This window comes from Chelonoidis abingdonii, chromosome 15 (assembly GCF_003597395.2).
Source record: "Chelonoidis abingdonii isolate Lonesome George chromosome 15, CheloAbing_2.0, whole genome shotgun sequence".
Classification (NCBI taxonomy): Eukaryota; Metazoa; Chordata; order Testudines; family Testudinidae; genus Chelonoidis; species Chelonoidis abingdonii.
Window position 1 is genome coordinate 1,437,619 of NC_133783.1, and position 12,211 is coordinate 1,449,829.

The following is a 12,211-nucleotide window of genomic DNA, read 5'->3' on the forward strand; positions in this document are numbered from 1 at the left end:
GTTTGTGATTCTTTCTAATTGCCTGCCTGTCGTTAGTTTGGTAGGATGGGTATCTCATTATTCAAACATTTTAAATGGAGAATTATTGTAGAAATAAAAAGATCATAACTCTGACCTTTAACAGAGTATTGAAGTACATGAGTAATTATTGCACAATTGTGGCCCATGTCATATATGCTATAAAGAAGTGTGTGATAGGATGGCTGATATGGTTAAGATAGGGTTTTTTTCCCCCTAAACCTGAAAAATATTGTCTTGGTAAGTGTTTTAACTGAAACAAAATATGTTGAAATAAAAAAAAAAACAACTATGCATCAGTCGCTAAATTTGAACTTAAGTAGTTGAGGCTTTTGACTGTAAATAGGTAATAATGTAAAGTTAGACCATAGAATCTCAGGGTTGGAAGGGGCCTCGGGAGATCATCTAGTCCAACCCGCTGCTCAAAGCAGGACATAGAAGCTTAATTTGTAATCAACTTAGTGTTTAAACATAACTCTAGTACATGATCTACTATTTGATAAAGATGATTGAATTCCACCAGTACTTAATGATGTGTACTATAAAACTGGTTGTAAGTAATATACACATAGGCAGTACTCTTCTTGGATGAAGGGTGGTGGGAGCTACAGTTTTTACTACTTCAATATTAATGGATAACTTTCCATTTACAGCATTTTCCTTATAATGGTTCTCTTCAGGCTCTTCTCCAGAAGACGTGTAAATCAGCGAACCAAAATGTGTGATAGCAGATACACTTTGTCAGATAGAAACTGTGCTCAGTCTCTCACTAATCCATCCTCAGTTCAACTCTCTCAGTTCTCAGTACAATGGCAAAAATGTTTAACTGAACTGTGCTACTGCTCTCCTTTGCCTTTCTTTTGTTGTATTCCTCTGACATCAGACAAGTAAATGATAGCAAGAGATTAAAAACCTTCAATATTTTAAATTCCACTACTTAACCTATTTGTGAGACACTGAAGAGAGAAGTTACTCAAAGAAAATGTAAGGAAAACAGTACCAAAGGTGCAGAAGGTGAGCATTTTTAGATATTTCCTATGGCCACATTGGTAAATTTTATTTGTTGCGTGTATATGTGTATATTCATATATAAAATTAAAATAAAACCAGAAAAATAAAATTCTTCTATGAAAAGTCAATACGCCAAATTTTAAAAGTAAGCAGAGGATTTTAGATCTAATGTCAGTGTACATCTCAACCCATCCTTAACTAGTCATTGTTGATGCCTCCATCTTCAAAGAACTTTGCAAACATGATTTAGAGGAAACTACTGTAGAATCATTAAGGTACTACATCTTATAAAAGTAGTCTGTGAATGGATTTCATAACAGAAGCAGCAGCCTCTTAGAAGCACAGATATTAATAATCAAGAGACCCTACTGATTATGATTTATTTATTTAAGGTGACATGAACCTCTGTTATAGGATAGGAAGTGTCTATTCTGAATATTGTATAATAAAACTACAGTGCAACAAGGTTTTCCATCTATTATAGGAGAGCGTCAACCCAAGAAAATAAATGTAATGAACATCTGGAAGTGTAACTTTCATATTAGTATGACTAATAAAATAATTGACTTTGAAAATGACATTGTGGGAGTCCATTTTTATTACTTGTACAGCTGATTGCTTAGCTGACCATTCAAAATGATGTATTTGATCTGATAGCCCTGGAAACTCAACCTGAGATCTGAAAATCAGTCAGTGTTTTCTGCTTCTGACATCACAAATTAAGTTTTTCAATACAAATTTATTTTTCACTCTGATTATTGAGCACAAGACAGAATGGAATGTAACTCTTTCTGATAGATATACTGGATCTGGACCATGGTCGTTGGCATTTGTGTTTTTGCATTAGCAAATATGTTGAAAGAAGATGCCTTTTTTTAGTAGTTACTTTTCTGGCTGATGTTTATTCCTTTTTCATTTGTAGTATAGGTAATCTGTATTTATATAATAAGATTTTGTGAGTCACTCTGAAGTCTAAAATGTCCATTGGGTCAGTGTGAAGCAATGGAAACAGCCACAAGCATGGCTGAGAGCTCTTTTATGTTTAGAATTTCTCTAGGTTGACTCATCACTGGGTTTCGTGGTCTGTTACGATCAAATTTTTAAGTTTTCAGCCATTTCAACTTTACAAATTACTTCCATGCAGTGTATAGCTACAGTAGGCATGTATTTATGCGATGCCAAGATCCTAGATCAATAGTCTCCAAACTATGCGGGGCATGGAGGAATGTGGGAGGGATGTGGCAGGGCCTGGGCCAGCCCCCACAGAGGGCGAGAAGGGAGCACCATCCAGCTGCAGCTCCGCTCTACCCCCTGCTCTGTGCCCAGCACTGGCCCCTGCCACAGCTCCACTCCACCCCCTTCTCCATCCCCAGTTCAGCTCTGCTCTCATTCCCTGTCAGCCTTCCCCTACCCGCCACAGGCCAGCTCTGCCTCTAGCCCCAGCTCCACCTTCAGCACAAGTTTCTCTGCTGAACTAACTGTGCAGTAATGGAAGAGGGGGAGTACAGAAGGATTACACTATTAGTAAGGGTGGAGGGGCATGACAAGTAAAGTTTGGGTACATTTCCTAGACGATTGTGATTTCAGAGCTAACTCATCCAGTCACCACCCTTAGTCTGCAGCTGTTTTGCCTGCAACCATTTCACTGGTTGTATGAGGGAGACTACACAAATCAACACAACCAGCATACATAATAACCCCCCAAATCACTTTGTAGCCTAGAAGGTCAGTTGAGTCAGTGTGAAACAATGGAAACAGCTACAAGCATGGTTGAGAGTTCTTTTTGTTTATAATATCATCTGGTTCAATCATCCCTTGGAGTCACAGTGTGTTGCCATCCTATTTTTAAATTCTTGGCCATTTTCAGCTTTTTTTTTACACACTTGACTTTACAAATTACATTCTTGTGACAGCACAGGCTTTCTGCTACTAGTATTTGTTGTAAGGTTGGAGGAGTGTCTAATTTATTTGAAAATTAGATGCATTAAAATGAGGGGAAAGTGTTTTCTGTTGGTATATGAACAAGGAGACAATAATGAACTAACTATCAGGACTGTGACACATGAAAAGTAACATGCATACTGTATGAAAATGTATTTCATTTTAACTTATGCAAGAACAGTGGTTCTCAAACTTTTGTATTAATGACCCTTTTCACACAGCAAGTCTTTGAGTGCGACCCGCCCTTTATAAATTAAAAACACATTTTTGTATATTTAACACTATTATAAATGCTGGAGTTGAAGCAGCGTCTGAGGGTGGAAGCTGACAGCTCATGACTCTTATGTAATAAGCTCGTGACCCCGTGAGGGGTCACGTCCCCCAGTTTGAGAACCCCTGTTCAAGAAAATCCACTTATTAGTCAACCTCCTATTTTAGGAGATTATCACAAAATCCACAAATGGATAGAATACTATTCTGCTCCATCTTTATTAGAAGACCACTTCTGTTAAACTATTTTAGTTGGTCCCTTAAGACAGATTTCACTATGTTTCTCTTGAGTACTGGGCTTTTTCTTGATGGTAGTCCAAACCTAATTAAAATTTTACATTACCTTTGTACTCACAATTTATTGACCTTTCTGGACTTAAACAATTCAACTTAAACTGCATTTTTTAACAAAGTCCCTTTCATTATTTCAGTGGTAGCTATGCACCAGATCTAACTAGTGGAGCCAGATATTATTAACTCATAATTGTTATGTTTGCTATGTTAAAAACAGTGACTTTTCCTTTTAAATTAATCAAGCTGTCTTTATACATATTTTTATATTGTGAAAATAAGTTTTGCTAGTGAAAGCAAGTGTTCTTTCAAAACATTTAGACAGCAGAGCTTTTATATTAATTTTATTTATTTTTTCACAATGATTCAACTTAAAGGACTAGAAAACTGAAAGACTGAGAATTGCTCTGCCAAAATTTATGCACGTTTTAGTTATCTTTTTTTATCCGATTTTTCTCAAACTAGCAGTAGATCTATCTATAAAGTTCCAACACCTGACAAGTTCAAACTTCATGCTTTAAAATATTTTATTTACATTTTGAGTGTACACTATTTGACTACAGTTTCAAAGCAGATAAAATATCTTACTGAACTTTTATGTTATGTGTTTAGCTAGAGGAAGTGTGAATCAGCACCTCCTCGTTGGTTTCCTTTAATTTTTTTCTTTTACATGTGAGCATATACTTTAGAAGCTTGAAAGTTAATTATCATCGTGCATAAGCTCCAGATGCTGTATTCCTAAGATATTCTTTAAATGTTACAGAGTTATAATGCAACTGTAATGGAGCGAAATCGAGTTGATATCGCTTGCTTTGTCATTTAGCCAGTTGCTTAGTGCACATACTGTGCATGCATGCTATTTTAGTCTGTGTTTTCTCAGCTAGCACCTTGTAAAAGAGCTAATATGTCTGAATTTCCTGTTTACAAATAACTTGATCTCATACATTTATAATCTAGATGCTTTATATAGTTTTTCACTGAAAAATTGCGGAATCTGACTTCCTTTCTCTCTCTCTGCCCCCATTCCCCTCCCCCACCCCCCTCAACCCCTGTGGTTTCTTACAGGTTTGAAGAACTTGTGAAAAAGTTCAACGTAGAATATCATGCTGGTGGCTCTACTCAAAATTCAGTTAAAGTGGCTCAGGTTTGTTCTTCCTTAAAAGAAATTAACTAAAGGTGTTGACTGTTAAACCACTTCTTGTTGTTCTAAGTTGCTTGTCATGTTGCTCAGAAGCATTAGTCTGTGAGTGCATGTTAGTGCGTTGCCTAAAATAAGTTGAGCTTTGTACTCTAGAAGTGACTTCAATGTTTTCTTTTCTTTTTCTCTTGCACTGTTCTTGTTCAGGATGCAACATTTCAATCATAACCACATTTATTTAAGGGTTTATAATCTGTGCATAAATGATTGAATTGAACATTTTTTTACATGAGGAGAATTTTAGAGGTATGAATAGCATAAAGTTGGGCTTGCACTGATCCAAGGTAGGTTTTGTGCACTTTGATAACAGGGAATGTATTTGTTGTATACTAGTGAATGAAAGCTAATCTAGTAATACATTTTGTGTGTAGTATTGCAGATACACCCACCCCACAATCTGAAAGTGTACTGCATAAATCCCGTAATTTAAAATGTGCAACTGTTACTGATAATTCTTCAAACTTCCTATGTAGATAAAACCTATTGCCAGATACCTTCCAATGCTATTTTGAAGAAGTTAGATTGTAATTCAGCAAAGTTATTAAGCTTTGTTTTGCTTTACAGTTATGGTCACAATTTTCTCTTACTGAAAATGGCTATCATGTCCCATAACTTACAGTGGGACTCCAGCTACCAAATGGGATCGAAGGTGTTTGTCCTAGGTAACGATGACCACTACTTTACTGCTGGGAGGGATACCCCTAAAAAAATAGCAGCCATCACCTAATGTTTCCACCTGGGCTTTGAAGCCATAGACAACCATTAGGAAATATGGCTGCCATTTCACTAAGGCCATCACACTTTTCAAACCTTAAACCTACCAGTCTTTGACACAAGTAATTAAAAGGTATGAGCAATGACTGAAATGTGAACCCTTATGTTTTGTTGTGTATCACATCATCATTCAAATTATAATCGTTTTTGATATAAAACCTATTTTACGATCGTTCTTCACCGTGTAAATGAGAGGAAACATTTAAAAAAATAGAAAATGAACTGGAAAAACAGAAGTTCTTCTTCGAGTGATTGCTCATGTCCATTCCAGTAGGTGTACACGCCGCGTGTGCACGCTCGTCGGAAGACTTTTACCCTAGCAACTCCAGCGGGCCGGCAGGTCGCCCCCTAGAGTGGCGCCGCAATGGCGAGTAATATATACCCCTGCCGGCCCGCCTGCTCCTCAGTTCCTTCTCACCGCCGTGTCGGTCGTTGGAACTGTGGAGCGCGGCATAGCTGTCCTCCACGTCCCTAGCTCTCCTTGTTCGTCGTTTATAGTTCTACTGTTAGTCTTAGTTATAGTTAAAATAGTTTAGTATAGTTGTAGTAAATAGTTTGTAAGGCCTTCAGACCGAGGACCAAAAAGGAGCAAGATCAGCGCCTCAAGACTCTCCTGATGGAAGCGGCGCTCAACCCTTCGTCCTCGGCACTGAGTGTCGCAACTCCAGCACCGGACCACTCCGGGGCCGCAAAAACGCTGCGGCACCGACCTTCTCTGGCACCGACCCAGGGGAAGAGGCCGTCAACGTCCTCCACTCCAGCTAAACAGGCTCGAAAGGAGCACCCGGCGCCGACTCTGGCCGCGGTGGCCGTGCCAGGGACTTCATCGACTCTGGGCCAGGGAGGTCCGTCGAGTCCGGTCCCTCCCAGCTCCCCGCCAAGATCTGGGGTTGAGCTGGTGGTCCCATCGACGCCCGAGACCTTCTCCTCGGCCAGGGACCTTATCGCATTAACTGAGCCCGCGCTGCCCCAACTCCTGGCACCGCCGGTGCGGATTCTTCAATCAAGGGGCAAGCCGACGGCCATGCGAGCGCCGTCCCTGGACTCTCCGGGTCGGCACCGCTCACCGTCAAGATCCCGGCACCGCTCTCGGTCCCTTGGGAGATCTCGCTCGCGATGCCGCTCGCAGTCCCGGCACCGCTCTCCGCGACGGTACCGGTTGTACTCGCTTCACAGATCATCTTCGCGCCGGTCCTGGCGCTCCTGGCACCGCTCTGGCTCCAGCTATCGTTACCGGCACCAGGACTCGAGGAGCTGTTCTCACCGTCGGCGATCCAGATCCAAGTCGACCTCCCGGCACCGAGCTGGTGGCAGGTCCCGGTCTCGATCGCGGCACCGGTATGACTCGCGGCACCGATCTCCGGCACCGAGGAGGTCTTCGCCATCAAGGGCGCTGGACTCGCACTACTCCCGTTCGGCGCCCCTGTGGCCCTCTCGCCAGGGATCAGTCTCTTCGCGGGCGGACAGCGCGTACCTAGATGCTGACAGACCGGCCTCGCTCTTCTCCGAGACTCAGCAGGAGCATGGTCCTCAGCAGTGGGGGTTCTGGACCCCGTGGGCATATCACCAAGCCCAGGGGCCCCAGCGTTCGTCCGCCTCCGAACACAGGGCTCCGGAGGCCACTTCTTCTCGCCCTCCTCCGTCCCCTACGGAGGAGAGGTCATCTCATCCTCAAGACCCTGAGCACCCGCCAGAGTCAGACCGGTACTCCAGGCGGAACCGCCGCTGGATCCACTCCTGCCAGGTCTCTCCTCGTCGTCCTCCCCGGATGAGGCGGTGGCGGGGACGACATCCACCAGTCCCCCCACTGGACCTCAGGGCACACCAGGACCTCCTCAGGCGCGTAGCGCAAAACATGAACATACAGGCTGAGGAGGTCTCCGAGATCGAGGACCCGGTAGTGAGCATACTCTCGGCGGATGCGCCCACCCGTGTTGCCCTGCCCTTCATTCGGACCATCCAAGCCAATGCCACCACCATCTGGCAGTCCCCGGCTTCCGTTCCCCCCGCTGCTCGTGGCGTGGAGCACAAATACATGGTCCCTCGAAGGGCTACGAGTACTTGTATGTTCACCCCCCCCGTGTTCCCTCGTCGTTCAATCTGTGAATGAGAGGGAGCGCCATGGACAACAAGCTCCGGCCCCCAAATCTAAAGAGGCACGGCGTATGGACCTACTTGGCCGGAAGGTCTATTCCGCAGGCGCCCTGCAGCTGCGGGTCTCCAACCAGCAAGCTCTGCTCAGCCGCTACACCTACAACACCTGGGTGGCGGCGGATAAATTTAAGGAGCTGCTCCCGCAGGACGCTCGTCAAGAGTTCGCCGCTATCCTTGACGAGGGAAAGAAGTCGCAAGAACTTCCCTGCAGGCGCTTTGGATGCTGCGGACTCGGCCGCCAGAACTCTGGCCTCAGGAGTCACTATGCGCCGCATCTCGTGGCTTCAGGTCTCTGGCCTTCCTCCGGAACTCCAATATACCATCCAGGACCTTCCGTTTGAGGGCCAGGGCCTGTTTTCGGATAAGACTGACCCTCGGCTACAAAGCCTTAAGGACAATAGGGTCATTATGCGTGCCCTGGGGATGCATACGCCGGTCACCCAACGTAGACCATTCAGGCCTCAGCACAGCACAGGCCTTACCCCCAGCCCAGGCAAAGACAGGACTTCGCCAGGCGGCAGAATAGGAATGGCCGGCGTAGGCAATCGGGTAATCAGGGGGACAGAACCAAGGTCCCTCCAAGCCTTCCTCCGGGCCCAAGCCCTCGTTTTGAAGGTGCGCCCGAGGGCGCTGTACCAGTTCCTCTTACGGATCCATCTCCTCCCTTCTCCAACCGTCTTTCGTTCTTCCTCCCGGCGTGGTACCAGCTTACTTCGGACCGTGGGTCCTCCGCACGTTGCGGCTTGGATACCACCTACAGTTTGTTTCGTACCCGCCCTCCCGCCCCCCCTCCCTCGTCCCTCTTCAGGGACCCCTCTCACGAGCAACCTGCCTCAGGAGGTGCGAACGCTCCTCGACAAGGGAGCCATAGAGGAGGTTCCAGAGAGCGAAAAGGGCAGGGGGTTCTATTCCCGTTACTTTCTGATCCCCAAGGCCAAGGGGGGCCTCAGGCCTATCCTCGACCTACGAGAGCTCAACAAATACCTGGTGAAGTTGAAGTTCCGTATGGTTCCTTGGGGACCATTATCCCATCCATTGGATCCCGGAGACTGGTACGCCGCCCTCGACATGCAGGACGCTTATTTCCATATAGCGATCTTCCCGCCCCATCGGAGGTTCCTTCGCTTCATCGTCGACGGCCGTCACTATCAATTCACGGTCCTCCCGTTCGGCCTATCTACGTCCCCGAGAGTGTTTACCAAGTGCTTGGCCGTAGTCATCGCTTTCCTTCGACGCAGTCGCGTGCATGTATTCCCCTACCTCGACGACTGGCTTATTCGAGGACCCTCACAGGAGCGAGTCCTCACTCACGTCCACATGGTCAGGAAACTTTCCATGAACCTAGGCCTGTTGATCAATGCCGAGAAGTCAACTCTAACTCCCACTCAGAGGATAGAGTTTATCGGAGCCGTTCTGGACTCCACTCTGGCCAGGGGCATTCTTCCTTTGTCATGGTTCCAGGCCTTGACAGCCATCATCTACAGGTTGCAGGCGGCGCCTTTGACCTCCATACATACTTGCCTGACTCTCTTGGGCCATATGGCCGCCTGCACGTTCGTCACGGCATACGCTCGGCTCCACCTCAGACCCCTCCAGTCCTGGCTCATTCTGCAGCTCCGTCCGGCCCGACGTCTGTTGGATACAGTTGTCACAGTTCCTCAGGACGTCCTCCACTCCCTCCAGTGGTGGCTGGATCAGTCCGTGGTGTGTGCAGGGATCCCGTTCCATCCGCCCCAGCCCTCACTGTCCCTAACAACGGATGCATCGGACTTGGGATGGGGGGCTCATCTAGGTACCCTGCGGACCCAGGGCTGCAGGTCTCCTCCTGAACTAGCCCTCCATATCAACGTGCGGGAATTAAGAGCGGTCCGCCTTGCTTGCCAAACATTCCGTCAGCAGCTCCAGGGTCGCTCTGTGTCGGTTTTCACCGACAACACAACCACAGTGTACTATGGGAACAAGCAGGGCAGCACGAGATCTCCTCCTCTCTGTCGGGAAGCCATGAGGTTGTGGGACTTCTGCATAGCCCACTCCATTCACCTCATTGCTTCCTTTCTCCCGGGGGTTCGGAATACGCTGGCGGATCGTCTGAGCTGGTCCTTTCGCTCCCACGAGTGGTCCCTTTGCCCGGACGTCGCTCTTGTGCTCTTCCGCAAGTGGGAAAGTCCCCATATGGATCTCTTCGCGTCCCGCAGGAACAGAAAGTGCCCGATGTTCTGCTCTTTTCAGGGTTGCGAACCGGGCTCAGTTGCGGACACCTTTCTAATTCCATGGGCGACACACCTCTTCTACGCGTTTCCTCCATTCCCGTTAATCCACAAGGTCCTTCTGAAGGTCCGCAGGGACAAGGCCCGCTTGATTCTAATAGCTCCAGCGTGGCCCCGGCAGCATTGGTTCTCCATGCTGCTGGACATGTCGATAGCCGATCCTGTTCCCCTGCCTCTTCACCTGGATCTGATCACGCAGGACCACGGCCGTCTCCGTCACCCGGACCTTCCGTCGCTGCACCTCTCAGCGTGGCTCCTGAGTGGCTGACTACATCTGAGTTGCATTGCTGTTCCCCGGTGAGGCAGGTGCTCCTGAGAAGTAGAAAGCCTTCTACGAGGGCAACATACTCAGCCAAGTGGAAACGCTTTACGTGCTGGTGCACGGAGCGGCGCTTCTGCCCCACCGACGTTTCCGTCCCACTCATCCTAGATTACCTTTGGTCCCTCAAGCAGCAGGGCCTAGCGGTGTCCTCTCTCCGGGTTCACTTGGCGGCTATCTCCACCTTCCACCTGGGGAGCGATGGCCGCTCCGTCTTCTCCCACCCAATGGTAACTAGGTTCCTTAAGGGTCTGGAGCGTCTTTACCCCCAGGTCCGCCGCCCCGCCCCCTCTTGGGATCTAAACCTGGTGTTGTCTCATCTTATGTCCCCCCTGTTTGAGCCACTGGCTACGTGTTCCCTCCTCTACTTGTCCTGGAAGACGGCATTCCTGGTAGCCATCACCTCTCCCAGACATGTGTCGGAGCTGCGCGCCCTTATGGTAGAACCCCGTATACGGTGTTCCATCAGGACAAGGTGCAACTGAGGCCGCACCCAGCCTTTCTCCCCAAAATAGTCTCGGCCTTTCATGTTAACCAGGACATATTCCTACCCGCCTTCTTCCCAAAACCTCATTCGTCGCGCCGGGAAGAGCAGTTGCACTCCTTAGACGTTCGCAGGGCACTTGCCTTTTATATAGAGTGAACCAAGCCGTTCCGCAAATCCCCCCAGCTTTTCATTGCCATAGTTGAACGGGTCAAGGGGTTGCCTGTCTCCTCGCAGAGGATCTCCTCGTGGGTGACATCCTGTATCCGGGCCTGCTATGACTTGGCTCATCTCCCTCCGGGCCATGTGACTGCGCACTCTACTAGGTTTCAAGCTTCTTCGACGGCCTTTCTTGCCTGCGTGCCCGTCCAGGAAATCTGCAGGGCAGCGACCTGGTCCTCCGTCCATACCTTCGCTTCCCACTATGCCCTGGTCCAGCAGTCCAGAGATGACGCAGCCTTCGGCTCCGCCGTGCTGCACACTGCGACCTCTCACTCCGACCCCACCGCCTAGGTAAGGCTTGGGAATCACCTACTGGAATGGATATGAGCAATCACTCGAAGAAAAGACGGTTACTCACCTTTGTAACTGTTGTTCTTCGAGATGTGTTGCTCATATCCATTCCACACCCGCCCTCCTTCCCCACTGTCGGAGTAGGCGGCAAGAAGGAACTGAGGAGCGGGCGGGCCGGCAGGGATATATATTACCCGCCATGGCGGCACCACTCTAGGGGGCGACCTGCTGGCCCGCTGGAGTTGCTAGGGTAAAAGTCTTCCGACGAACGTGCATGCGCGGCGCGTACACCTACTGGAATGGATATGAGCAACACATCTCGAAGAACAACAGTTACAAAGGTGAGTAACCGTCTTTTTTATCACGTGCACTTATAAGGACTACTACGTGGACCATCAGTAGAGTTTCAACCCAAAACATTTAGATCTTGAGTCCATATCGCTACCACTTGAGCTACAAGAGGTGGTGGTAGTAGCATAGGCAGCTATTCTGTGTGCTTCAGCAACCAGAGAGGATTTTTGAATGTGTTTCACAACCATTTTCAAGGCATGCTGAATGTCAGGACCCCTGGTTTTGTTCCTAGCTCTGAAACAGTGGTTTACAGATTATAGTCACTTATAGATTTGACAGATTCTTTCTGTGAGTGGCTGAGAGTGAAAGTTAATCATAGAACTACATTGGTTCTATTTTCATCTCTTGTAGAAATGACCTTTTGCAATGTCGCAGATAATTTATTTGTAAAAGAGATTGAGTGATACTTGTCTGCCCCTTAATATAGATGTTGCTCAATAATAAGTCTGTGAAATGTGCAGAAATATAAAGAAATATAAAACAAGAACAATCAAAAGACATGAAACATGAACTCATGGTGTCCTGCCTCCCAGTTCAGTGCACCTTCCACTGTGCTAAAGTGTATTTTGTTAGGAAATTTGTCACTCATGTAAACTGGAACTCTGATTCAGCTGAAATGC

The 12,211-nt window shown here is 47.4% G+C and overlaps 1 protein-coding gene across 5 annotated transcripts in view; it reads left to right on the forward strand.

Annotated features, from left to right (window-relative positions):
• Nucleotides 1-12,211, forward strand: part of ADK (adenosine kinase) — a 559,231-nt gene that overhangs the window by 187,878 nt on the left and 359,142 nt on the right. For all 5 annotated transcript variants that reach the window (XM_075072783.1, XM_032771348.2, XM_075072784.1 and 2 more), the window contains exon 4: nucleotides 4,597-4,675. In XM_075072783.1, coding sequence (XP_074928884.1) covers nucleotides 4,597-4,675 — 79 coding nt within the window. The remainder of the gene's footprint in view (nucleotides 1-4,596; nucleotides 4,676-12,211) is intronic.